The sequence below is a fragment of the Filicampus tigris genome, chromosome 13, assembly GCF_054856515.1.
Source record: "Filicampus tigris isolate MCC_2025a chromosome 13, RoL_Ftig_1.0, whole genome shotgun sequence".
NCBI classification, from domain to species: domain Eukaryota; kingdom Metazoa; phylum Chordata; class Actinopteri; order Syngnathiformes; family Syngnathidae; genus Filicampus; species Filicampus tigris.
In genome coordinates, this window is record NC_141229.1 from 1495704 (window position 1) to 1520915 (window position 25212).

The 25212-nt window shown below is 43.7% G+C and overlaps 1 protein-coding gene and 1 long non-coding RNA gene across 8 annotated transcripts; one reads left to right on the forward strand and one right to left on the reverse strand.

The window, feature by feature from the left end:
• Positions 1-307: 307 nt before the first annotated feature.
• exoc3l4 (exocyst complex component 3-like 4) lies at positions 308-16283 on the reverse strand. 7 transcript variants are annotated; one of them, XM_086049025.1, is made up of 17 exons: positions 15861-16283; positions 15662-15716; positions 14940-15040; positions 13814-14021; positions 12307-12408; positions 11965-12201; positions 10725-11112; positions 9646-9882; positions 8556-8673; positions 8317-8445; positions 7467-7567; positions 6520-6621; positions 6132-6258; positions 4216-4338; positions 3921-4073; positions 2865-2986; positions 308-1603 (listed from the first exon to the last, which is right to left on the reverse strand). In XM_086049025.1, the coding sequence occupies exons 4-17, from the start codon at positions 14004-14006 to the stop codon at positions 1357-1359; spliced, it is 2379 nt and encodes a 792-aa protein (XP_085905151.1). In that variant the 5' UTR covers positions 14007-14021; positions 14940-15040; positions 15662-15716; positions 15861-16283; the 3' UTR covers positions 308-1356. The 7 variants fall into 7 exon arrangements, with proteins under 7 accessions (XP_085905151.1, XP_085905147.1, XP_085905152.1 ...); XM_086049021.1 differs by lacking the exon at positions 14940-15040; XM_086049026.1 differs by having other exon boundaries at positions 13814-13996; positions 15662-16283.
• Positions 11988-18388, forward strand: LOC147137051 (uncharacterized). Its single transcript, XR_015089265.1, has 3 exons — positions 11988-13386; positions 13473-17012; positions 17401-18388. It is a non-coding gene; the product is annotated as an uncharacterized LOC147137051 (long non-coding RNA).
• The last annotated feature ends 6824 nt before the right edge of the window (positions 18389-25212 follow it).

The window sequence follows — 25212 nt, forward strand, 5'->3', positions numbered from 1 at the left end:
GAGCAAAGCTTGGGAATTGTCACTTTGTTTTCCTTTTCATCCAAGAAAATCCGGCCACAGTTTGGCAACCTCTCTGTTCTTGAAAAATGCATTCAAGTTGAAAACGTAGAAACGGTTTCATGGCCACGCTTTCAAATGTGATTCGTTTTTAACGTCTTTTTTTTTTTTTTTTTTTTAATTCAACTATTCTATTGTTTTGATATTTTTATTTTAGAAATGGCGATTAAAAATACCAAAATTAAAAACTTTTTATGATGGCCCCGTCAGGTTCAAATGTGACTTAAAAAAAAAAAAAAAAATCGAAATATACTTTTAAATGAGTTCCTTTCTTTAATCCTTAAAATGTTTAGAAATGAAAATCAAGACATATTGACCTATTTCCATTTCCCGAGGAGAAAAACAACACCAAATGTGAGACACCCAACATGAACGTGCGAACGGAGCCGGATGTGAAAGTGAAAGTAAAGTTCTCGTTTCACAGTGCACAAAACGCAAACCAACAGCAGTGAAGTGAAACAAAGTGTTGAGCATAAAAATCCTTCTGTTAGCACTGTAACCGGTTTTCCACTAAAAAAAACAAAACAAAAACATTTGGCCCGAGAGAAGAGGGTAAGATTCAAGAATAAAAACGGTGAAAAATTGAGAGCAGATGTTGACCCACTTTTTGAGTTGCACGTGAAGGCTTGGAAGGATTTCTAACACTGATTTTGTACATTTGAAATCATCCCACTGGGGGCGGGGGGGGGGGGTCACAGCTATGAACGGGTGGCCAACGAACAATCGGAGGGAGCTGGGGGGGGGGGCTTCAAGTGGCCACTTCACACCCTTTAGTACACTGTATTTATAGCGAATGAAACGAGACGCTTGGATTGGCCGCGATTGTAGTGGGCTCTGACCACTCCCACAGCGGCGCGGCGCAGCCCTCCCACTCGCAGATCTGCCAGCCCGCACTCGTCAGCGAAATTTCCAACCTAACCAAAAATAGAGTCCCTTGTCTTCACAAAAACGCCTGGGGGGGGGGGGGGGGTTTGCCATCAAAAAATGCCGTGTAAAAATTCCAAATTAGAATTCGGGTGGCGCAGATATATATCTTGTTGTCCTTTTGCTCCATCAGAATTTTGTTTTGATCGCAAACAAATTCTACTTGAAATTTAAAATCAGTGCAAAAATGTCAAATTCAAACAATATTTGCTTTCTTGAAACCATGACAAATTTGGTGTAAAAAAAATTCACAGATATTTCTTGTGGTATTTATGTGCCATTTTTCAAACAACATTTTTGAGGGGTTAAAAAAAAAAAAAAAAAATTCTAAAAGCAACAGATGAGGGTCTTCGATGAGGCGCATTAAGAAGGAAGCTACTCGCTGGGGAAGGCGAAGGTGAAGCAGAAGACGGAGACGTCCGACAGGCAGTCGGTGCCAACCGCCGCCTCCATGTTGCGGAACAGCGAGCGGCTCCCGTGGCCGTCGGCGCTGTGGCGCCGCTCGCTTGTTGCCGTGGCGATCTTGGCCTTCCTCAGCTGGTTGAGCCTGCGCAGGATGCGCCGATGCTCGCGGCCACGCGGCACGCCGCGGAACGCCAGCACGGCCGTCAGGTGCCTCGAGCTACAATCCATCCATCCATCCATCAATCAATCAATCGCATGTGCCACAATAACAACGTGGGTGACCTTGTCTATTTTTTTTCTTTTTGCTTTGCCAGTGAGCTTCAGATAGGCTCGTGTGAAGCGGAAAAAAACATAACCAGCGCAACAGTCTGCGCTGTCATTTGTTGAATGGGAGAGACCGGCAAACGCGCAATTAAAGAATGAAAACACTTGCAATGAGCATGGACAAGCTGCTAACATTGAATGACCCAGATGGAAAATAGGCAAACAGAGCTGCGCCCGCCCACATCAAAACACGAATAATACAGTGCGTGTGAGACTCATTTTCTTCACGAAAAGCACGCACCCCCCAAAATTGTCTTTTTTTGTGCGCGTGGGAACAGATGAATGGCATTTCAATCGATTTCAGTGGAGAAAACCGATTTGATATTCGAACGAATTGCGTAGCCAACTTGGTTAAGTTAAAGTCATCAGTTGAGGTAGAGCCGAAGCGTTGCCTGTACACTTAATGAGCACTTACTCTTAATATAACGAATATTTTGTTTTCATTTCATTGTAATTAGACTTTTATGTAACATTCAATGGGGGGGGGGGGGGGGGTGATGCTGTTGCTAACCGGCGCGACTACAGAGCGTCATTGTTATTGACTGGTGTTCGCGTGCTTTGTAACGAGCGCTTGCTTTCTTGTTGTAATGAGCTGCTGCCTAACGAGGTTGTTCATTCGTTCGTTCTCGGCTGCTTGGCAACCGCATCGGCTGTCATCGCAGGCCCTTCCTAATCGAGTGACCGACCACCTTTACGCAACTGTGCGCGTTCCGCTTTTTTTCTTTCCCTTCTTTGTCCTTGGCTCACCTTGGGCGTTGTTGTTGATATTTGCTGATACCAGCTACTTCCTTCTCGCCGTTTGTCGGACGGCAGCCAAGTGGGGCGGGGGGGGGGGGGGGTTTACGCGGGCCTCCGAGCGCCCACACGCTCACAAAGAGGAAGCTTTTCATCCGGAGTTCAAACCGCGGCAAGGCAAAATGTCGCGTCTTCATTGTTGACCTTTTTGTCTCGGCGCTCCGAGCTAGCGCCAGAGTTTCATTCTCTTTTTGTTTCATTTTGCTCCATAAAATGCAACGAAACCTTTTTTTTTCAATCATTCACTCATTTTCTACGAAAGAAAACGTTTTACCGTAAAAGACAACTTTCCTCATTTCATTTGATCCTAAATGTTTTCTGATGATGACGATGATGGACCACGGCGACGGGTTGCGTACCTGAAGTCCGGGTATTGGTCCAGCAGAGGCCGCAGGTGGTCTTTGATGTCGCCTTTGTTCTTCTGGCCCACAATGTCGCTCAGGTGATCTCCGACGGGGTCCAGCCAGTGCTCCCGCGAGCCCTGAGCCACAACACGGGGGGGAAAAAAAAAAATTCTTTGATCTTCACGGAAACCTTCGGTGGCTTCATCCGATCATCTTTCTTGCTTCCCCCGCTTAAAATCGTCTTTACTTACGAAAAACAAGTACGGCACATTCCCTTCAAGACTCAAAATTGTCTTTGATGTTTGTGAAGCTCCTTTAGTTCCGATTCCAAAAAAAAAAAGGCTGTAAATTGTCATTGAGGTTTGCGAAAACATTCGGTGCGACTCCAAATTTTCTTTGCCCGTTTGTGAAAACAGCGACATTGTTTTAACTTGAAATTGTCTTTATTTACAAAAAAACAAATATGCCAGATTTATCTTTAAGACTCCAAATTGTCTTTGATGTTTGTGAGGCCGCATTAGCTCCGATTGAAGAGATGTCTCAAAACTGTCATTGATGTTCACGAAAACATGAGGTCCGTTTGCGAAATCGGCGGCGGGAAATTGCTCCCGAAAACAACTACATTAGGTTTGAGCCAAGACTCCAAAATTGTCATTGATGTTTGTGAAAACAGCGGCATGAATTTTGAGTCGACATTTTGTGAACGAAAACAACAAGCACGTTAGGTCCGCCAAAGACTCTAAATGGTGTTGGGTGTTTACGGGAACACGTAATGGCCGCTTCAGTCTTTAGTGTTGACCAAAAACAAGTACCCTTAGATTCTCCTGAAGACTCAAATTTGACTTTGATGTGGATTCAAATACATTCATTTTGACTTTAAAATATTGTTTGTTTGTGAAATCAACTATGTTAGGTCTACTGGCGACTAAATTGCCTTTGCTGTGGCTTGAAAAGTTAAGTAAGGTATGTTCGCTTCTCGGAACTTTCAGTCCAAGACCTGAAATTGTCTTTGATGTATGAGGACGTTTTCTTTTTTTTGTTGTTGTTTTTTTGTTGTCGTTTTGCCCTTACCATGCGATGGAAGACGTCGGCGAGCTTGGAGCACTGCGCTCGCATCTTGCCGGCCGCCTTGTGGTGTTTGCGGTTCTTGCACGAGTAGTTGTTCTTCATCAGCTGGCCCACGTACTCCTTGAGCACGTGGTAGTGCGCGGCGCTCGCCACCTCCTGCGGCAAACATGCCGTCAGGCTCATGGCGTTCGGGGAACCGCGCGGGAACCGCACGGTTGGGAACCGCGCGTTCGGGGAACCGCGCGTTCGGGGAACCGCGCGTTCGGGGAACCGCGCGTTCGGGGAACCACGGTCGCACCTGGCGGTGCGGCGGCCGCATGGCCTGGCAGTGCTGCGCCAGAAGCTCGGCGCGGGCGCACAGTCCGTTGAAGTCGTCGTCGTTTGTCAGCCACTTCCTCGTCATCATCCTACGCAGGTGCGCCTGGAACAGCAAGGGAGAAACCTCAACGACAACAACTCGGCTCAATTTGGATCGAAATTGCCTTTGACGATCACAAAAAGCCGCACATGAACGAACCAAGTAACCGCTCGGAATTGGAAGTCATTGTTGCCGGGATTTTTGATGAGTATTCACTCTTACTATACTCACCGATACTTTTGATATAAAACGTTTCATTTAACGCAATGTGACGATTGGCGGATGCGTCCAACTGCCGCACTCCGGCGCCAACTACTGGCGGGGAGGATTTACTTGATGTCCGATTTTTTTTTTTTGCCTTAAGTGTCGGCGGCTGGTATCGCGGGTAATTGATCCCTTAAAATAAGGCCGCTGTGACTTCACGAAAAACACGAGTGTCATTGAAGACTCAAAATCGCCTTTGATGTTTACAAAAAGACCCACATTAGTTCAATTAGTTAAAAGATTCTAAATTTTATTTGAATTGACAAAAACACTGTTGTTGAACAAGTTCACCTTCAAATGTCTGATGTTATATTCAGTGGCTCTTTATAAAAGACGTCGTTGAAGACTAAATTGTCTCTGATGTTCACTAAAAACAAGTCTGTTTGGTTTGCACGTGCGTTCTCCCCAAAACTCAATTGGATGAGTGGTTGAAACTTGTAAATTGTCTTTGATGTTTATGACAACTAAAGCGTTCTGCACCCATACGCGAGTTTGTTTCCGAGTGTAACCGCGTGCCTGCCCGCCTGCTATGTAAATATCGTCAACAGGTGATTTATTTATTGGTCAAAGTGCACGCGAGGGAGGAGAAAGGAGAAGTCCCCAATTGTGAAATCGTCATCACGGGAATTCACCAATATTTGTCTTTCAGTGCACTTCCACTTTTCTCCCCTTCAACTATTTACTGTTGTGACATGTCGTCGGTTCTGCTTTTTTTTTTTTTTTTCTTCTTCCTAAACAAGCGCTTCAATCTCTCCCCCCTTCCTTGAAATCAAACGCGCAGCGGTACAATCCAAGCTCCTGTGGGATTTCCCGACAAAACAAAAGTCAACGCCTGCGCTCTCACTCCCATCTCATCCAACTCCCACAATAAGTCAATCAGGACTAGGAAAAGGTGAATTACTATTTTCATCAAAGTGGAATTTTCATTTGTTGGACTACAGTGTTTTTGTTTTTGTTTTTTCCCCAGAAAAGTGCAATGACTGGATTCCATCAAAAAATAACATGAAAAGCAAATTTTTTTATATCGCAGCCTTTCGACACAACGTCGCAAAAGAGATAAAAGGGAAGTCAACCCAAACAGATTTTTTTCAAGAATATGTTCTATGCAAGCCGACTAAATAAAAATAAATATTGCGTTTGTGGAATAAAAGAGTTAATCCACCCGTTTTTAGCCATCTCTGGGGGCGGCCATTTTGTCACTTCTGTCGATTGAAAATGACGTCACAACTGCTCGGGTGACGGCCAATCACGGCTGACCTGTTTTCTCAAGCTGAGCCGTGATCGGTCGTTCCCTGAGCCCCGAGCAGCTGTGATGTCATTTTCAGTCGACAGAAGTGACAAAATGGCCGCCCCCAGAGATGACTAAAAACGGGCGGATTAAGTCTTTTATTCCACAAACGCAATATTGATCGAAATGCCTCGTTTCAACTCGTGGGCCTGCTGGGAACATATCCTTGAAAAAAAATATGTTTGGGTTGACGTCCACTTTAAGGGAGTCCAGTCAGAAGACCACTGGAGATCATATACCAAAAAAAAAACAAAAAAAATCAAATCAATACCAAACAAATAAATAAATCAAACTACTCTTGCACCTTGACGTCCTCCTGGAACTGCTGCTCGAGGCCTTCTCGGAGGCTGCGCAGGAGCCACGTCACCTCCTTGCTCACGGCCTCCACCCCCTGGGGGCTGGCGCGCGCGTAAAAGTCCTCAGTGTGGCGCCTAACACACACACACACACACACGCGCACGAAACCTTTCTTTGCGACGTCAACGAGTCAAACAAGTCACGAGAGGTGAATGGAAGCTTTCTCATGCCCATGTTTAGAGGCGGGGCGGACAGCACGTCCAAACATGTCAGTGAGCCCTTGAAAAGTGTCAGGCGCTCGGGGAGGCAAAGCAGAACGCTTGTGGAATCGCGCGCGCGCGTGTGCGTGCGTGCGTGCGTGCGTGCGTGCGCTGACTGCAAGTCACGTGACTTACTGCAAGGCGTCGAAGCAGTTGATGTAGGTGACCTGGTATTCGCTCCACAGCGGCTTGTCGGCTCGCAGGGACGAGCAGCGGCGACGGAACTCGCCGTGGAACCTGCACACGTGCGGAAAAAAAGTATACTTCTATCTGTAACATCGCTTATTAAAAATGACGCAGGGATGATGATTATTTCGCACAACTGGACAAAGACTAAAAGGATAGTGCACCTCAACTTCCTCTTCAATTAGAATATGATGATGATCATAATAATGATAAAGAATAATAATACAAATTAATGACATTCAAAGTAAACGATAAAAAAAACAATATACCGTCAATACCAATAAAAAAATAAAATCGAATAATTGGGAAAATATAATACATTTACAAAAAAGTGATTCATAATAAGAAATAATAGATAAAAGCGAATAAGTGAATCAAAACAAATAAATTACATAAACTACGAACATTTATAAAAGACATTGAAAGGATGGTGCACCGCAACCGCCTCATTCAACTAATACAAATATGAATTAAATATCAATTATTAATATATTTTTTATAAGTGAATACAATTGAAATACAGTGTATTGCAAAAATCAAAACGAAAAATTGTGATGAAAAAAGTACAACTATTGACTCCGCCTTTATTTGGTGTCTGTTCTGTTTGTAAACTTTGCTTTTGAATGATGCTACATTTCATTGTGCTCTGTCTCATGCATGTTTGCTATTGACGTGCAGCACTTTGCTTCAGCTCAGGTGCTTTTCCTGTTGGTACCTCCTGCAAGGCTTTCTGCGGTTGCATTACAAGCCACCCACTTCCGCTTCCGCTTCTTCTTCTTCTTCTTCTTCTTCTTCTTCTGCTTTTGCCAGACTTTCTCATGTTTGCCAACAGTGGAAAATGTGCTTCCGCTTTGACCTTGAAAACATAATCAGCATGATTGAGGAAATTACGGAACCTCTTTGGGAAATCCTTCAGCTCTCCCAGACAGGAAGCGATCACGTCTCCCTCCAGCTCGGCGTCCACGCGTCCGGCGTTCACCACGTTGCCGCTCACTTTCTGCGTACACATCAACAGGACAGCCTGAGTCTGCTGCCCTCTGCCGGCGAAGGAAGCATATTGCTGCCACACCAGGGGGAAAAAAAATGTTCAATTTCATTTCCGTGGTAAGTTTTACACTTCAACCTAAAGACTCGTCACGGTGAAATGAGACCATTAATCATGTTAAAACGTATACCTTTTTGATCGGGCGATATTTATCATGTTAAAATGTGAAACTCACGTTCAAACTTGAAAATGATCCGTTAAAACGTGATAACCTTTCAAGTTATAAACTAAATGAAACGTGTCACTGTGGTCGGACTGGCATGGAATTTTTTTATCCTGATGCCGATTCAGCATTTGGCAGAGTAAAATTCCAATAACTGATAAATCAAAGAAAATATAATTAAATTTTTTTTTTTTTTAAATCAGCAGTTATTTTGGGGGTCTATTTAAAAAATGCTAATATCGTACAATTACATCATCCGGCCAGGACCTACTTATCATGTTATAACGTGAAACTTATTCATGTTAAAATGTGAAAGGTGTCACATTAAAATGTGAAATTATTCACCCTACAATGTGACACTTTGTTTTGGTTCTGGTGTGGCAGTACGCTTCCATAGCTGGCCAATCAACATGGAAGGTAAAAAAAAGCATGATTTTTATGTCGTTTCATAGATGCTGACTTCACATGATGTGAACAATAGAAAGCAAAAGCAAAAGCAAGAGCATCAGCGTCGATGTTGTGAGCGTTGCTGTCTGACCGTGCAGACGTCCATGTGGAACATGGAGGTGAGCAGGTGGTCGTCGTCCGTGTCGGGATGCTTCCAGACGCTCCACATCTCCTCGTTCTCCAGCTCCACCAGGCGGTCCAGAGTCGCCCTCATGTCCTCCTGGAACAGTACAATAATCAATCAATCAATCAATCAATCAATGTTGTAAGTGACAATCCACAAGCAGCTTTTTTTTATTTCACTGGAAGCGGCCACGCCCACTGGTTCACCTTGACAGTGCGGCAGAACTTGTCTCTGAGCTTGAGCAGCAAGTCCGGGTCCAGCCGCAGGTCGACGTCAACGTGGCTCATTTCGGGCTCCAGGGCGGCGCTGCCCATCAGCCGCTCGCTGTCGACGAGCGCGACAAAGTTGGCAAAAAAAAAAAAAAAAAAGCACACACGAGCGTGGACACGCAAGATCACTTATTTTCAGCCGTTTTTTTTTTTTCCATTTTCCAAGCGCGGTTGGGGGTCGGATTCCGCCAACGCCGTCGATCCGGCTGCTTCTTCTTTTGAAAACGTTTCCCGCATTCCTGCTCTCTGACATCAAGTCTCTTCCATCATTTTCCCTGCCCGCTTATTTGACCAGCATAAAAAGTTTTATAGCGTTACTAGACGCAGAGGAATACACTTTAAGGTCATTTATAACGAAAATGAATGAAATAACTAAAACTGAAAATGGAGGAAAATATTTTTGTTCAATAAAATAAAAACCAAAATGCTTTAAAAAAAAAATGGCGACATCTTTTGTCTGTGAAACAAACTAAAACCCCTCAACTAATTTCAACCTAATTCTTTGCCACCAAGATGCCACAAGATAGCAGAAAAGCACTACTTTTGTCTAAATGAAGCGCCAACATTTAGTCCCTTGGCATCAAGATGCCACAAGATGGTGGCAAAGCCCTACTTTTGTCTAAATGAAATCCCTCAACTAATTTCAACATGATTCTTTTCCATCAAGAAGGCGGCAAAGCCATACTTTTGTCTAAATGAAGCTCCTACAGTCACGTTGTCATTTGTAACATAGTGCCCTGGCACCAAGACGCCACAAGATGGCGGCAAAGCAATTCTTTAGTCTAAATGAAGCCCACACATTCAATTTAAAATAGTTCATTGGCAACAAGACGTCAAAGCAATACAGTGTTGCCTTGAGATAAGAGGGCCCTCGAGATATGACCCGTTGCTTGGATGACTTTTTTTTCCTCTTGCAATTCGTGTAAAAAAAAACAAACCCAAAAAAACGCAGCTAGCTGTGCGACCGGACAACTTGCAGGAGTCGGCCGATTCGATTGGCGTCCGAGAGCACGCGGCGTTCACCGACCTGCGGTAGCGGTGCACGACCCAGTCCAGCAGGGCGTAGAGGTCCTTGAGCTGCGTGGCGCGCTCCTCCAGCGTGCACAGGTGGCGCCTGACGGCGCCGTGGTAGCTGCGCACGTAGGTGGCGAACACCCGGAAGCTGGGCGGGTACGACCAGCGCAGCTCGCGCTTCACCTTCTCCAGATCTTCCACCACCGCCTTACCCAGGAGGCCCAGGTGGACCGCCAGCCACGAGGCGTTACTACACGCGGGAGGATGAGGATTCATATTAGGGACAATTTTAGCACTTTTCAATTTGGCAAAAATCAACCCAAAAAAAAAAAAAGAAAAAAAAAAGGCTGATTTTTGTTTGCGTTGTGAAGCGCAACTAAAGGACAAATTACTGTAAAACAGTCCAAAGTTCTGTCTTAATTGTTGTAAGCATGAACAGACCAAAAAAAGAAATGAATAGATTCATTACATATTTTTTTAAACGAAATCGTCCGATTAATAAGTTATCGGAATTTGATATCATAATTGGTATCGGCCTGAGATAAAAATTGCACCTGAGTCGGAAGTCAAAAGTCCAAGCAAGTGCAGAATTATTTGCTTGCAATTCAATCGGAAACAAAACAATGGCTTGTATCTTGAAAAACCGGGTCATGTCACCTGGCGCTGCTGCACTTCCTTGGCGGATGCCACCAGACGGCGCCAAAACAAAACAGTGAATAACTGCGTTTTTCAGCAAATAACTGACAGTAAACTGCCCCCCCCCCAAATCTGCCTAGTGGCACGTTTCCGACTGCGGACCCGCAAATATGCAGGAGTTACGCAAGGCAACGATAGCTATTAGCCAGCTAAGGCTAGTTTGGTAACAACAAAGAAAACAACTCTGAGCTCCCGAAAAGTTGATCAAATGACATTACGGTCGAATGATTTTGAAGCTCGACAGTAAACTAGACAAAAACGATGAAGCAAAGTAGCGCTGGCGCATCGGCTAACATTAGCCTGGCGTCGACTCCGAGCAGGAGCGTCGCCGCATCGGGCATCGGAAATCGTCGATCGAAGCGGCGGCTCAAGCCCGACCGGAGTCCCCCCCCCCACCTGCGGTTGGTCGGCTCCAGGTGGACGCCCTCCACCTTGTCCCGGGCGCCTCGGTCCACCGCCTCCCTCCAGGCGTCCATCCAGCTGCCCTGGAGACCGCCGGCTTCCTGGGCCCGCTTGTCCTCCTCCTGGACGATGCGGGCCACGTGGACCAGGAGCCCCTTGTTCCTGGCGGGAAGGGAGACGGAGGTGCGCACGATGGAGGAGATCTTCAGCCGCAGGTCGGCGTAGAGGAGGCTCAGGTCCTTCTCCTTCTTGGCCAGCTCCACGGGGGAGTCCTCCTGGTCCAGGAGGAGACGCTCCCGCTGGAACTCGGCCCGCAGAGCCAGCAGGTGGAGGTGCGCCTCCTCCAGGACCTCCATCTCGATCAGCTTGCTGATCTGCATCACTGCAGACAAAAAAAAAAAACAAAAAACAGGCCAGTTACCTTCTCCCAGGAGTTGAAGGTTCATACGTCTGCTGCAAACTTGTGACACCGTATTCGGATTCGGATTCGAACCAAATGCGCAGTGTGTACGCAGAGCTACGAGCTATCGATCCAAACATTTTAATCTGGATCTGATCTAGATTTGGTCATTTTATAAAACCCAACATAAACAAAAATGTGCAGTGTGCAGGCAGGGTTAGAAGATGCTGTCACACCCAAATTTTTAATTTGGACCGAATCCAGATTTGGCGATCTAATAAGATTTTACATTTATACGATTGATCACTCGACTTCACAATATTGAACAGGAACTGTATCAGTTTGACTTTAGCATTTATATTGCTTTCAAACGTTCAATCTGGATCAGATCCAGATTGGGTGATATGACAAGGTCCCATATGAACATGAACAAATGAGCTGTGTGTGGGAGGCATGTTGAGGGGGAAAAAAAAAAAAAAATCTGATCTGGATCCGATCCAGATTCTGTCATCTAATAAGATCCAACATTAACGTGAACAAATGTGCAGTGTGAATGCAAGGTCAGAAGCCGCTGCCAAACCAAAAGTCTAATCTGGATCCAATCTAAATTCTATCTCTTTGCCTGGTTCTGTGCGAAAGACACGAGTGAATGAATGCCACATCTTGCACACAGGCGGATAAACATCCAACCTTTGCTGGATTCTGTCTCAAATAAATGATTGATCTATGCTGGGTTCTGTGCGATGGTGATCTTTCCCATTGTTCTTGAACGGGGCGTTTGAGGGTTTAAAAAATAAATAAATAAATAAATAAATAAATTGTCCCCAATCTCACCTGAGAGAGGAACGAGCGGCAATTCGGGCAGCGTGTACGTCTCTTCCACCTCCTCACATGCTTCGTCCTCCTCCTCCTCATCTTCCTCCTCATCTTCCTCTTCCTCCTTGGCCACGCCCTCCTCCTGGACGGCGAGGAAGGCGTCCTGCCGCTTGTCCTTCTTGGAGCTGAATCTCAGGCTGCGACGAATGGACGCTCCCTTCTTCAGGAGAGAATCCAGCCGGGCCATGTTTGGTTCTGAGCAGGAGGAGGAGCCTCAGAGGTGCGAAGCGCACACGCTAGCCGCTAGCGCACCGCGCCGACACATACGGCGGTCACTTTTGCTCAGCATGACTTGCTCACCTGTCTTAGAACGCGTCACGGCTCTGCTTTTCTGCGATTGGTCGTCGTCATCGTCTTTGGTCTGGAAGAGCGCCGCCACGCTCCTCAGCGGCGACGTGACGCCTGGCAAAACGACAACAAAGCGTCCAGTTACCGCGCGTCCTTCAGGTGGCCCGCTCAGGAATGCGCAGATGCGGGCGGGGCGTGAAAAACATTCACATTGCCTTCAGCCGGAACGAGAACCGGGTAGCCAAGGGGCAAGAGAAGTCCTGTGTTGCCACGGTCACACCTTCTTACCAATCGCAAATAGGAAACAAAAAGAAACAAAAAGGTAGAAGTCAAATGGAGGAATTATTGCCGCTTGAAACCATTTTGATAAAAGTGTTGACTGGAAATACGAGTGCACCACTTCCTGATGTCATTCATCCCATTTTGGGTTATTTCCACTGCAGGAAAAAAAAACTTTGGAAGACCCTGCTAAGGGGCTTGCATTTTCAAAAAGACCAGGAACCTTTGGGGCAGAACCTTTCCGATTGGGAGCTCCTAGTTCCTGGAACTGAAAGTAGCTGAAACCAAAGGTCCCTGGAGCGTTCCACTGAAGGAACTTTAGCCTGGAACCAAGAACTTTTGGAAGACCATTGTGAGTTTGGCCCACAGAATCTATTTTGTAAATTTAGTTCTGGGGCCGGAAGAAGCCCGCGTTGAGAAGCTGATCCATTTGAGAGGTCCGCGACCTTTAGAGCAGGGTCAGCAGAAACAGGAAATGTTCAGATCCAGGTGCACAAAGCTTTGGAATGGGGTCCGCAGTTCCGAGCATACCTGACCGGAACCTTTCAGTCACACAAATTGCAAGTACCAAGAACTAAAAGATCCGGGGACTTTCCGGGCAAAATTGGCTTCATAAACATTTAGAAGGACTATTGTGTGTTTGGACCATTGAAAGTTTGTCGAAATTTTGTTGTCGGGTGGAGAGAGAAGAGCCGACTAACAGGGTGCTGCTTTCAACAGGTGCATGACGCTTTGGGACCGATTGAACATAACATAGATCTTAGTTCCTGGAACTGCAAGTAGCCGAAACCTAAACTTCCTGGAGCATCATGGGTTAGTTCCACTGAAGAAATTTTACCCTGGAACTTGCAGCTTTTGAAGCAACAATGTGATTTTGTAAAATGTTGTTCTAAATTTAGTTGCAGGTTCCAAAGAAAGAAGACCATGCTTTTGAGAGGTTCAGGACACTTTGGAGCAGGCTCTGCAGCACCAGGAACTTTTTATTCCCAGTTTCAGGAAGCTTTGGAGTAGTACCTGCAGTCCTTAGCATATTTGATTGGAACCTTTTGGTTCCAGGAACTACACGCACTGACTTTTGACCTTTGAAAGACCATACAGGAAAGACTGTCCAAATTTAGTCCTGGATTAATTTATCAGTGCCAGCTGCAGACCCTGAACTCACTTGACTAGAACCTTTCAGTATCAGGAGCTACAAGTCGAGAACCAAGCAACTAAAAGTTCCCGGAACCTCTGGACTCACCAGGAGAATGTGGCACTCTGTCTGGTGTGGATGGAGACTGGTTCTTGGACCCCCTGGACCGCGGCGTGAGTGGACTTTTCTCGGCCGCCAGTCGGATACTGGTCCGGAAAGTCTCCAGCACCCCCAAAGTCTTCTTGGAGGAGTTGTCGTCATGGCGGGGGGTTTGTGTGCCGGGGTCCATCACTTGGGACATGTGCGCATGCTGATACTTAAGAACAGCAGTTGTCAGAAAGTTTTACAACAAGTTCCACCCCAAACAAGAATGAACTCTCCAAGTAGCACTATACAGAACAACAGAAAAATAGTCGTCCAAATATGGATAAAAAAGGAGATAGGGACACAAATCTCTCTGGGAAAGTGAAACAAATAGATTGTCGCCCAAGCTAGCTAGACTCTAGCTCAATGTAGCTAGAAAATATTGGGGATGCGCGACAGGAAGCTGCTACAGGAAGTAAATATAACTGAGTTATTTTTTTTTTGTGCGTTATAAAATGTAAAACAATCTCCATAGTTAATGCTTTAACTTTGACAGCCTTATATATATAGTTGAGCTACTTTTGTCATTTTAGTGTAGCTCAGGAGTAGTGTGTAGCTTCAGTATAGTCCAAGTTCATTTAACGTCGAAGAACTTGTATCTTAGCTCGCTCCATTTTGTAAGTTGCCCATCACTGGAATATTTTTGTTGACACGAAACATGGCCGCCCGTCCTGTCAACATGGCAGCGGGAAGAGCGGGCGATGTTTAACTTGCAGAACTCGTTTCATCTGGCTTTGCACTCAAAAGACGTCGCGTCCAAAATTCAAGCAAACGTCAGCGATCACAAACAATCATAGCGAGTGCAACCAAGAATATCCCCCAGCAATGTCAAAGTTTCATTTGAGGAGGGAAACGCACACAGTCATTTTAATCCGTCGAGGTTGAATCAAGTGGAATGAATGCCGTTAAAATGAATGAATTCATTTTAAATGGGGCAAAAGGCCATTTCAAGGATCGCTTTGCTGGATCTCACTTGATCGTATATTGTTGACGCTATATTCAACATCTGAGTTCTAGTACAAGTGCATTACGTTATGAGTGTATTTATTATATTATATACATTTATTATGCATTGAATTCAAAATCATACATTCAAATTGTGTGCCCTGCGACTGGCTGGCGACCAGTTCGGGGTGTAGTCTGCCTTCGCCCGTTGACGGCTGGGATAGGCTCCAGCAATTCCCCGCGACCCTGTATAGGATAAGCGGTTTGGAAGATGACATGACATGACATGACATTCAAATTGTTAATACATTTACGAAAAGATATATACACATTATTTTAAGGTAAATTATTGAAAGGTGAATTAATCTGAATGAATCATTTATTTATGATTGTTTTGGATGTTGGTTTTTTACATACAGCATTCAATTAAAAAAAAAAATCTATATATTTAGTAAAGGTTTATTTGTTTGTTTAATGGATTGCTTTCATAGAAAACAAAAAAGGCACTTTAGGGAACAAGTAACAGTAAGTTAATTACATCTCTCACTGAAAACGAAGTACTTGCTAGAAGTAAAACTGAACTGTGCAAACAATCCTAAGAATATTAGCAAGATAGCCAACGGTCTTTTCAAGACATTTAAAACATCATTTCAATACGCTCAAATTTATGATTATAAGAATGTCATTTATTTCCTCCACCACCCACAAAGTGTTCTTATTTTTAAAAAAAGTTGTCCCGATCATGCCTGATAAAATGATAAATCTTTCATTGTGGTTAGGTGAAGACAAGCGAAAACGAAGTAAATACAGAATCTCGTTTGGGGTGGTTTGAACAAGTGCTAGAAAATTTTGGACCTTAGCGCTTACCTGCTCAGCTCAGGTAGAAGAACAGCAACTCACTTTCTTCCTTTCTTTTCTTCAGCTGCTTTCATTTCGTGTGCACGCGAAAGAGGAAAAGACAACGTGTCCAATCACAATGCATCCAAGAAGTTTAAAAAAAACGAAAGAAAGAAAGAACAGGAATGACAATGTGAAGGGCGACTGCCAAAGAAATGCCAAAGATCACCTTCAAGACTCCAGTTAATCATTACACCCGCGCGCACGCGCGCGCGGACACTGCACGTAAAAGTCACTCCCGCGTGCTGTAATTTATCCTCACTTGGCGTTGAGAGACACTTAGAAAAATATATTTTCCCCATCGTTTTTCCCCCTTTGCTGGAATGTAGCGTTCAAAGCAATCGTATTTGTTGCCCTCAAGTACCCTCGGAAATCTCAAAGTCACACGCCTCGTAAGCGTTTTGGGGAGATCTCCAAGTCAAGCCGCACCACTTATTGTGTTCAGGTTAACAACTGATGAAATATGCAAATGAAAGTTGTCACAGATAATCATTTTGAGAGCGGAACTCGGTCTGGCCATGAAGAATCAAAAAGGAACTCTTGCTCTTGAATGTTACTTCAGTCAGAGGGGCTGTCATGTCGATAGTGTCCACTAGAGAAAGCTATGCGCACGGTAGATGTTTTCCATGACGTCACAGAGGACGTACTACTGCATTAAAAACACTATTTTGATTATTATTTACACTGATCGTGTAAAATAATAGCAATATTAATATTTACACATTTATATATCACTCCATCTAATAGGCTACACTTACCTCCGTAAAGTAGATTCAGTTCAAATATTATAATTATTTGTTGAATAATTAACAACTATAACTATAATCAAAGTAACTTTGATTTCTATTCATTTTTAATTTTCTGAACTTTTTCACCTCTCTGTTATCGTTTACATTTGTTTTTTCTTTACTTATAGATATTTTAAATTCTCTTTATTATTATTTATTAAATATGAAGTCTAATTCCCGTTAATTGGTTCTCATCTGCTGGTACCTAATTTGTACTGAACTTCATGTTAAACATTTTGAAATTTTATATATATATATATGTAAAATTTAAAAATATATTATGTTACATTCTATGATTATGATGAATTTAGATTTCTTTTTTTGTTCCTGTATTTGTGCTCTTGCATAATGCCTTCTTCTTTTCTTTCTACTCTAATCCTAAATGGATTTAAGCCTGCAGGCGGTATCTGTATATATATACACATATATATGGATGTGATAATCTACCATTATTTGTGGACATTATGGAAAGAGTCTTAATTCACGCCACGGCAACACCACCAGTGGGCCTCAGATTAGAGTTCCATTAGAAGGTGCGTGTGTGGGTGCCTGTTTTGTTGGTGTGCGCATGCCTGTGCGTTGTTCAATGTGAGGAAATGAATGCAGATGCTTTTTTGTGATTGTCTTGCTCTTTCCTGCAAGTTTTCTAAATTGCGCTTGTTTGTAGTTTGCGATGGGTGTGCAAGTTGCACAAAGTCATCCTTAACTTACTGTCACAATATCAATTTTGAAAAAATGAATGTGCTTGCTAACAATTGTGTTTTTTCTTTATGTCTGTGTCGATTCAAAGTCAAGTCGAGGCAATTGGACTCTTTCGTTTTGTGAATTTTTGTTTTTTTTCTTAATTTCTGAAAAATGTTTTAAAAAAATGACTTCTGCAATTATGCTGCGAGGCTAACCTTATGTAAATGTTCCGAGCAGCAGGGGGAAATGGCTCCTAAACACACTACAGGATAATCGCTAGGGATCACCGGGTAATCGGGCCTTTGCTGACTTTGATCAGAGGTGGCGAATCGGGCTGAATTCCTTTCGATTATTGGTATGTGTGCTTTCGCATTTTCAGATTCTCAGTCATCGGTGGACCCAACTTGTATAATGAAAATTGTGCTTGTTCTGTTTTTCAAAAAAAAGGCAGCTCAGGAAGGCAAATGGACTCTGAACACGCCCCACACCACATGATAATCGCTTAGGGTCACCTTTTAGAGACATATGGGGGGTGAAGGGAGTGAAAATGCTCCAAATATGGAACAATAGTGTGTACCCCTCTTGAGGCGCAACATGATCTTTAGGTGGCTGTCTGATTGTCTATTGTTCCATTTAACAAAACAACCAGGGAGTCAATTGGACAATTGGAGCTGGCTGTGATCACTCCCATAGAGGCGCAGACCTCTCTCCCTCCGCTGGCCTGTGCTGGTCTGCAAAAAAGCCTCCGCATACAGTTATGCCGCGTGCTGCGCTGGATTTACGCCGCTTACGAAAACAGAGCCCCTAATGACGATTTAGAATCTATTATGTATTTCCACCACAATGGGCTTTTACACTTGTATGACAATGAAGAAATCTGGACAAAACCTTTGCCCATATACGCTTGATATAGATTGTGTGATGGAGTTTTTCTTCTACTCCGATTATTTCCTATGTAGGGAATTTTGTTTTTGGAGGATCCGCTGTGGAGGAAGCCATCTTCATCATCATCATCACCTTCATCATCATGAAGTGCGAAGATGAGCCGAGAAGGCGACAAAGAGGAGGTCTCACTTGGGTGACCCTCAGCGTGCCAAGCGTCAATCACGCCGCAGACAGGAAATGAAATGGCGGCTAGAAAAGATAAGAGACAAGAGAAGATGCGTCGCCCTTCATGGCTGACGCAATCCATTGTCCTCGTCATAATCATAATCATCCACACTGTGCTCGCAGACTGGCTGTATATTAAACTGATATTATACACGCTTCAGCATTTGAATGTGCGTGTGTGTGTTTTTTAAATAGTTTAACCCCCTCCAGAGTTCTGTGACTAAAACATTTTTATACCATCTTGCCCCGGGTACACACGAGCTGTCACTCCAAATGATTTATTATTTATTTGATTATTATTTGTCACGCGCGCATCTCGTTATTCATCTCATCAAGGGCACAATGGCAGTGGACATTTTCTTCTTCAAGGCAATGCAAGACAGGGCAGCTTTATTCATATGTGCTTGTACACAAAGTAACTCAATGTGCTTCATGAAACTAGAAGCACAACATTTCAATGCATTTACAAACTACAAAGTTAAAGACATTTAAAATCAAAGTAAAACAAATAAAAAGTAGCTTCCTAAAATGACTAAAAAGCTTACTAAAATTACCCCAAAAAAAGAAATTTATACAGTGAGACAAGAGCAAGATGTGGGGAAATTGGATTTGAAAAATGTTTTAAAAGACCTTAGTCATAGGTATGGGGGAGGGGAAGCAACATTTTTACCGTGGATTTAAAAGTGTTACATAAATAGAACAGTTTATGAATGAAGTGTTTATGAATTAAAAAGGCCACAAGATGGACTCTTCTTTTATTTGTTGCTATTGCTATGACAAGTAATCAGAAATCAACCTTGTTTAATTTTGAGGTAATAAGCGAAAAACACCAAAATTAGGCTGACTATTGCCATATTAGACAGATGATAGCTATTTAAAGACGTTAAATTAGCCGAAAAGATAACGATAGCATGATAAGTAGTCACAGGTTAGTGCTGTACTCCTTTCAGGCAATAGCTGAAAAATGAGGCTAACAAAAGCAACATTAGCTATGCGAAAGCTGCATAGGACACTAGCATTACCTGAAAAGATGGGCTTACTTTTGGCTAATCAAGCTAAAGACGGGACGAGTCATCACAAAATGTTGCCATTTTACTTTTGGCGAATTAAGACAACTACATTATACAACACAACACAATACAATTTTATTTATATCGCGTATTTCACAACAGCTACAGCTGTAACAACCACTTCACATACAACAACAGTAGTTAGTAGTTAGCAAAGAGCATCATAGGAGCGCTAACATTAGCTCAACTAGCTAACTGCAAACAAGGTCTCCATCTTTTTACTACTCAAGTTGACAAAATCTGCAAAAGTTAACAGAAATAGACTATATTTATTCTTTACCCACAGTAGTTACTTAGCTACAAGAGTGCCACAGGAGCGCTAACATTAGCTCAATTAGATGGCTGAAAACATCCCCATTTTTTTGTCTATGTGAGCCAACAGCAGTGTGTGCCTTGAAGCTGTTTTCCTTTGACTAATACGGACCTATTATTTAATTGAACAGGGCCATCATTTACCATGATCTGTGATTTTGTTGACTTTGTTTGGATTGGATTTAGTTTTGCTTCGTGTTGTCATGGTTTTCTGTATCAATTGTTCATGTCTCTTTCATTTAGTTGAGATAACGATCGTTGCACCAGTATATGGAAAAACGTTGTTTTACTTTTCGCGAACGGTAGCACCATTAATTAGCGAAAACGGCTGCAGTTTTGTTTTGTAGCAAGTTCAAAACCATAGTCACTAATCGCCACTAAAATGGCATCTGCGCGTAATGTTACAAAGTCTTTACTTTTGCCATATATTTACTCGGTGGATGCTGTAGTTTTGGTTAGCGACAAATGTGACCAACCATGGGGGTCTTCTTTCACATCATGATGGTGGAGGAAACATCAAAAACACTCCTTGATGTATTTACATGGCGGACCATCGCTGCCACAATCAACACACATGCCGTAATGAATAGGCCCTTTAAAATGATTTGGTCTTTCTTCTCCCTACTGAAAGCTAATTGAGGTTGTACAAATGAAAAGGGCGGTTTGAGGATTTGGTTGGGGGGCGGGTTGGGGCGGGAGAAGGGGGGCGGGGGGGTGCTGTCAGACGGGGGGCAAGCCAACGGGGGCTGTGATTGGTCGAGCCAGCGCATTGATGGAAGTGCTTCCTCCTCTGTGCTTCCCAAAATAACCCTCAAAGACACACACGCGGCCTCGATTGCCCCACTCATGACCAAGCGGGTATCCCAGCTGTGAGACGGCCTGTCGGGAACCACACGCACACACGCGCGGGCGCGCACACACACACACATACGCGCACACACAGCTCCTCCTCCTCAGCAAAGCAATGTCAAAACATCCTCACACTCTCCTCCTCCATGAAATATTGCTTTCATCTCTCATCTTTTTTCCATTGTATTTGTTGCAAGATGCTCTGCAAATCGACACGGCACAATGTACGGTACGCATATTTGGCGCATTTACTTGGAAACATTTGCCATAATGTGTCTCTGCGTGCCCTCCCAAAAAGGCAAAGTATATGGTCATTGTGAAAAATAATTCTGTCATGTTCCTGTTCTCTGTCTGTCTGCTTGGCTTTTGTTCTACGTTCTACAGCAGGGCTGCCCAAGTCAGGTCCTCGAGAGCCTGTTTTAGATGTTTCCCTCCTCCAACACACCTGGTTCAAACGATCAGGTTCGTTATCGGGCGTCTCAGAGATTGCTGATGATCTGATTTCAATTTCTGATTTCAATCAGAGGAGGCAGACATCTAAAACAGGCTGGATGGGGGCACTGGAGGACCGGACTCGGGCACCCCCGATCTACAGTTTCCTGGGGGATTGCTGCCGGGCGGCAACTCCTGCAGCACACCTGATGGCCATGACAATCAGCAGGGAAAGCCTTTTGTTTGTACTTTTTACTGTGCATCGTCACATTTTTGTTATTCAACTCTGTTGTACTGTACTGTTTTGTTGACACTGTTTTGGAGTACTAAATTCTGTTTGACGTAACGTAACAAGTTGACAAGAACAGAGTCGTAATTGTAAAGTATTTGCAAAAGAGAATTCTTCATTCTGTATTTGTCCACAAATCAGTGGTGGCCTGAAGGGTTAACGGAGTTAAATGTGGAAATTCATTTATGAAAACACAACCAATATGAAATGAACGTTATTGTTAAATATTATGAAGACTGAATTATATTATCGTGACTCTGTTTTCTACGGTGGCCTGGAAGTGTAAACACATTGCAGAAAATGGTCACAATGGCCGGTGAAATGCAAATGAATTGACAAAAGCAAAGAAAATATATTCACAATAACTCAAACAGACTGTTGTTACCATCTCATGTTATGCATTCATTAATAAACAACATTTGTATCTTATTTAACATCATCAATATTGGCAGTGAACTATTATCAGCACATCTGGCGGGCAGGCTGAAGCTCTCATCAGTCAACCTCACCCTTCAACCGCCCCCCACCCCCCAAGCCTGCCCCCCACTGCGGCCACACCCACACCAGCCTGCCCCTCGCCCCTTCAGTCTCCACCTGCAGAGCCGCCCCATGAAAAATTGATCGCGGTGACATTTACTAGTATTATTCCTGCCCGGGTGAGGTTACTAGAGGAGCTGTACGTACGCCAGAACGTTATTCACTGACAACATGAATGATAAATTGCTCATCTAATTATCAGCAATTATTATTCATGTTGATTGTTTCAGCATCAAACCCTGACGATTTGTTCTGAGATGACGCATGAGGCATGGCGGGCAGGATCATTTCGTAAAGGGGCGGATCTGACAGCGGGCGGTCTGCGCCTCTGTGAGAGCCTTTACAGCCGACATCGCTCACCGCCATTCAAAGCGACTCCTCTCATTTGAGGAGGCGGACTCCGTTGCGCCTTGCGACATGGCACCATTCTCTGTGTCTGCGCCGTGTTCAATACGGAATGAGCTGGCGACAAATAGGTCCGCACAGCTCAGCGTTCGCAAAAATCACGTTAGACCAGCGGTTTACCTTGTGCCAAGCCTTACCAGCTGTAACTTTATATCGACTTTCTGCTACCAAATTGTCACTTTCTTTTCACTATGAATGATTTAGCCATGGCTTGTGCTGCAAGACGTGACGATAAAAATGTCAGGAAAAGCCTTCTAGAACATTGGAAATTCCGTTGGAGTTACTCGGAGGTACTTGAAATGGTGGCTGGTGTGTGCCGACTGATTTAAAATGAGTTTGAATTTGGAAAGGTCACAGAACAAAATAATGGTGCATTTGAAGAGGGGTGTGTAGACTTTTTATATCCACCGTAATTGTGCATGTGTTAGCTGGAATGCAAAAACAGTGACAAGATGAACAATCGTGTGAAAGGCAAGGCACTGCTACCGTGCTGAACAATGTCTTGATATTGTGATGGGCTCCGCGCTTGGTGGTTTCGCCTCAGCGTGGGCGTCCAACTCAAAAGCAGAGAGGAGGCGGAGCTCCCGGCCGGCCGGCCGGCCGGCTGGCCGCTGTCCATACGCTAAGTGCTCTTCATCCTCCTCGTCGGCTCACGGCCCCTCTCGCTGATTTTTAATGCGCCGGCGCTTCGGCACTCGGAGAAATGTGATCGCCGCTTCACCCGGAGCGACGTCAGCATGCTGCACAGCTTCAAAATCAGCATTTGCCTTCGACATCAGCCTCAATTTAAACACTGCCGTTGTCATGGACGCGGGTATTACGATACGCATCACCATTAACATTTGCAGCAACATAAATACTGTATCACCGTACACAGCATACCACCTTATCATCTTACCAATCACCAAGGGCATTAACGTCAACATCAATATCTGTCTCACCTCTCCATCGACATCCAGACAACTTGAAACCTCTCGCATCACCCGGATGACCGTTTTCACATCAGAATCCATACTGACATTTCCATACCACCATACACTTCGTCACGTCATCTCCAGCATCCGCGTAAATATCAATATCAAAGCCGAAAGCGTTATTCACTTAATTAATGAACACGTGAATTGATGGCATGTGTGTTGTACTACAGAGCACTGTATCACCATTTGCGCCAGCATAACAATGGACGTCAACATCTCACTTCATACATCACCGTCAACATCCACATCTCTTCAAACATCATCATTTAAGCATCATAATAAGCATCCACGGCAACGTAGGTTTTGACATCATGATGAACATCTACTACATAGATGAACATCAACACCACGTCACCATTTGCATTCGCATAAATGACTACCCGCATCACCTTACATATCATCGTCATCAACGTCGGCATACATATCAATATTGCCGTCACCGGAATATCGTCATGCAGGCACCATCCGAATCAGCCTCCATGTCATCATCATCATCATCATCATCATCACAATCAACATCCAAATCGCTTCTGGCATAATGACAGCCATCCACACCGACATCATTTCTCATCACTGTCTGTACGAACGGCATCATGCACATCGTCATCACCGCCACAATCATCGGCGTTCACACTGCCGTCAACATCACCATCAACACATCAAACTTGTTGTACGCCCTCCAAGAAAAAAAAAAAAAAAACTCTCCAAGAAAAAGTGTGTTTTTTGAAGGCGCCTTGAAATGGGGACAGGCTTTCTTTGGTGCCGCCTCTTAACTAGGACACAGCTATAGTTAGTTTTGCTGTGCTGGTGGTAACGTGTACCTGATTGCCCTGGTAAATCAAGTGGCACGCGAATGTTCATGTACGTCACAGTGAATATTTTCTAACAAAGGCATTTAAGGGTTACGTCGTGGGTCAAATGGACCCAGAAACGTTTTGTCCAAATATTTGTACATGTTTGAATGATTTGATGTGTGGTAGGTAATGTGCTACAAATTGACTGATATGGTTAGTCGTGGCGTTAACCCTCCTGTTACGTCGCGGGTCCTACTGACCCATTTAAAAGTTAGAGAGGCACAATATTTAAAAAAAGAGCAAAAAGCAGTTTTCTGTGTCAAACTTTTCATAAAACAAAAAGTGTATTGAGATTTTTTTTTTGGGGGGGGCATTTTATGACACTTAGGTAGTTAATGATAGTCTGGGTCAAATTGACCCACAAACATGTTTAGAGTTCCTAAGAAACAAAGATAACAGTAGGCCTAAACAAAAACATTTTTAGTGGGATTGACGTTGTTTCGGACACTTTTGCGTAATTAAATACACTGGGTCAAACTGACCCAGAACAATTATCATTGTTCCCATGACACACATGTAAAGAGGAGGGTTAAGAATAAGATAGAAACATTGGTTAGTGGGATTTTTCTGTGAGAGGTAATGCACTAATTGAAAAATGTTCATAACAGACTTACTGTATCTCTCATGTAATGTTGATGGTCAAATTGACCCGTTCAAAGGTTAAAGAAATGTTATTTAGAAGAAAAATAGAGTTGAAAGTACTTTTTCTGATGATAAACATCTTAAAGAAACATTGTGTAGTTGAGATTTTCTTTCCTGGTTTGTGACACTATTGTGTGGTTTAAGATGCCCTGGGTCAAACTGACCCAGAAACGCTGCTGTTCCTGCGAAATGAATGAGATTACTCACCAAATAGTGATTGAAATGGTTGGTAGAAGCGTTAATCCTCAACTTACATTGCGGGTCTAATAGACCCATTGACGAGAATTTTTTTTAAGCATAAAACTTGTTAAAGCAACAATGCGTACTGATATTTTGTTGCCATTTTGTTTTTGACATTTTTGGAAACTGAAACATGTCCTGGGTCAATTTGACCCAGGAATATTATTGCTGTTCCAGAGAAACAAATTGAACAGCAAGGTTCATGTTGAGGTATCCAAAAATGATGATTGGAATTTTTCTTTGTTTTTTGAGACTTTGGGCTAGTTAAACATGATCCGGGACAAACTGACCCAAGAATAATATTGGCGAGTAACCAGGGGAACAGGGGGGGG

Bases quoted from the DNA above. Each gene is read 5' to 3' on its own strand.
- exoc3l4 (XM_086049021.1), bottom strand. From the start codon at position 14,006: ATGTCCCAAGTGATGGACCCCGGCACACAAACCCCCCGCCATGACGAC. The intron at 8,446-8,555 runs GTGAACCAGTGG...GTACTGTTCCAG, and splicing joins AGTTCTGCCGCACTGTCAAG to GAGGACATGAGGGCGACTCT. The intron at 4,339-6,131 runs GTGCAAGAGTAG...TTGCTGTTCCAG, and splicing joins AGTTCCAGGAGGACGTCAAG to GCGCACCTGCGTAGGATGAT.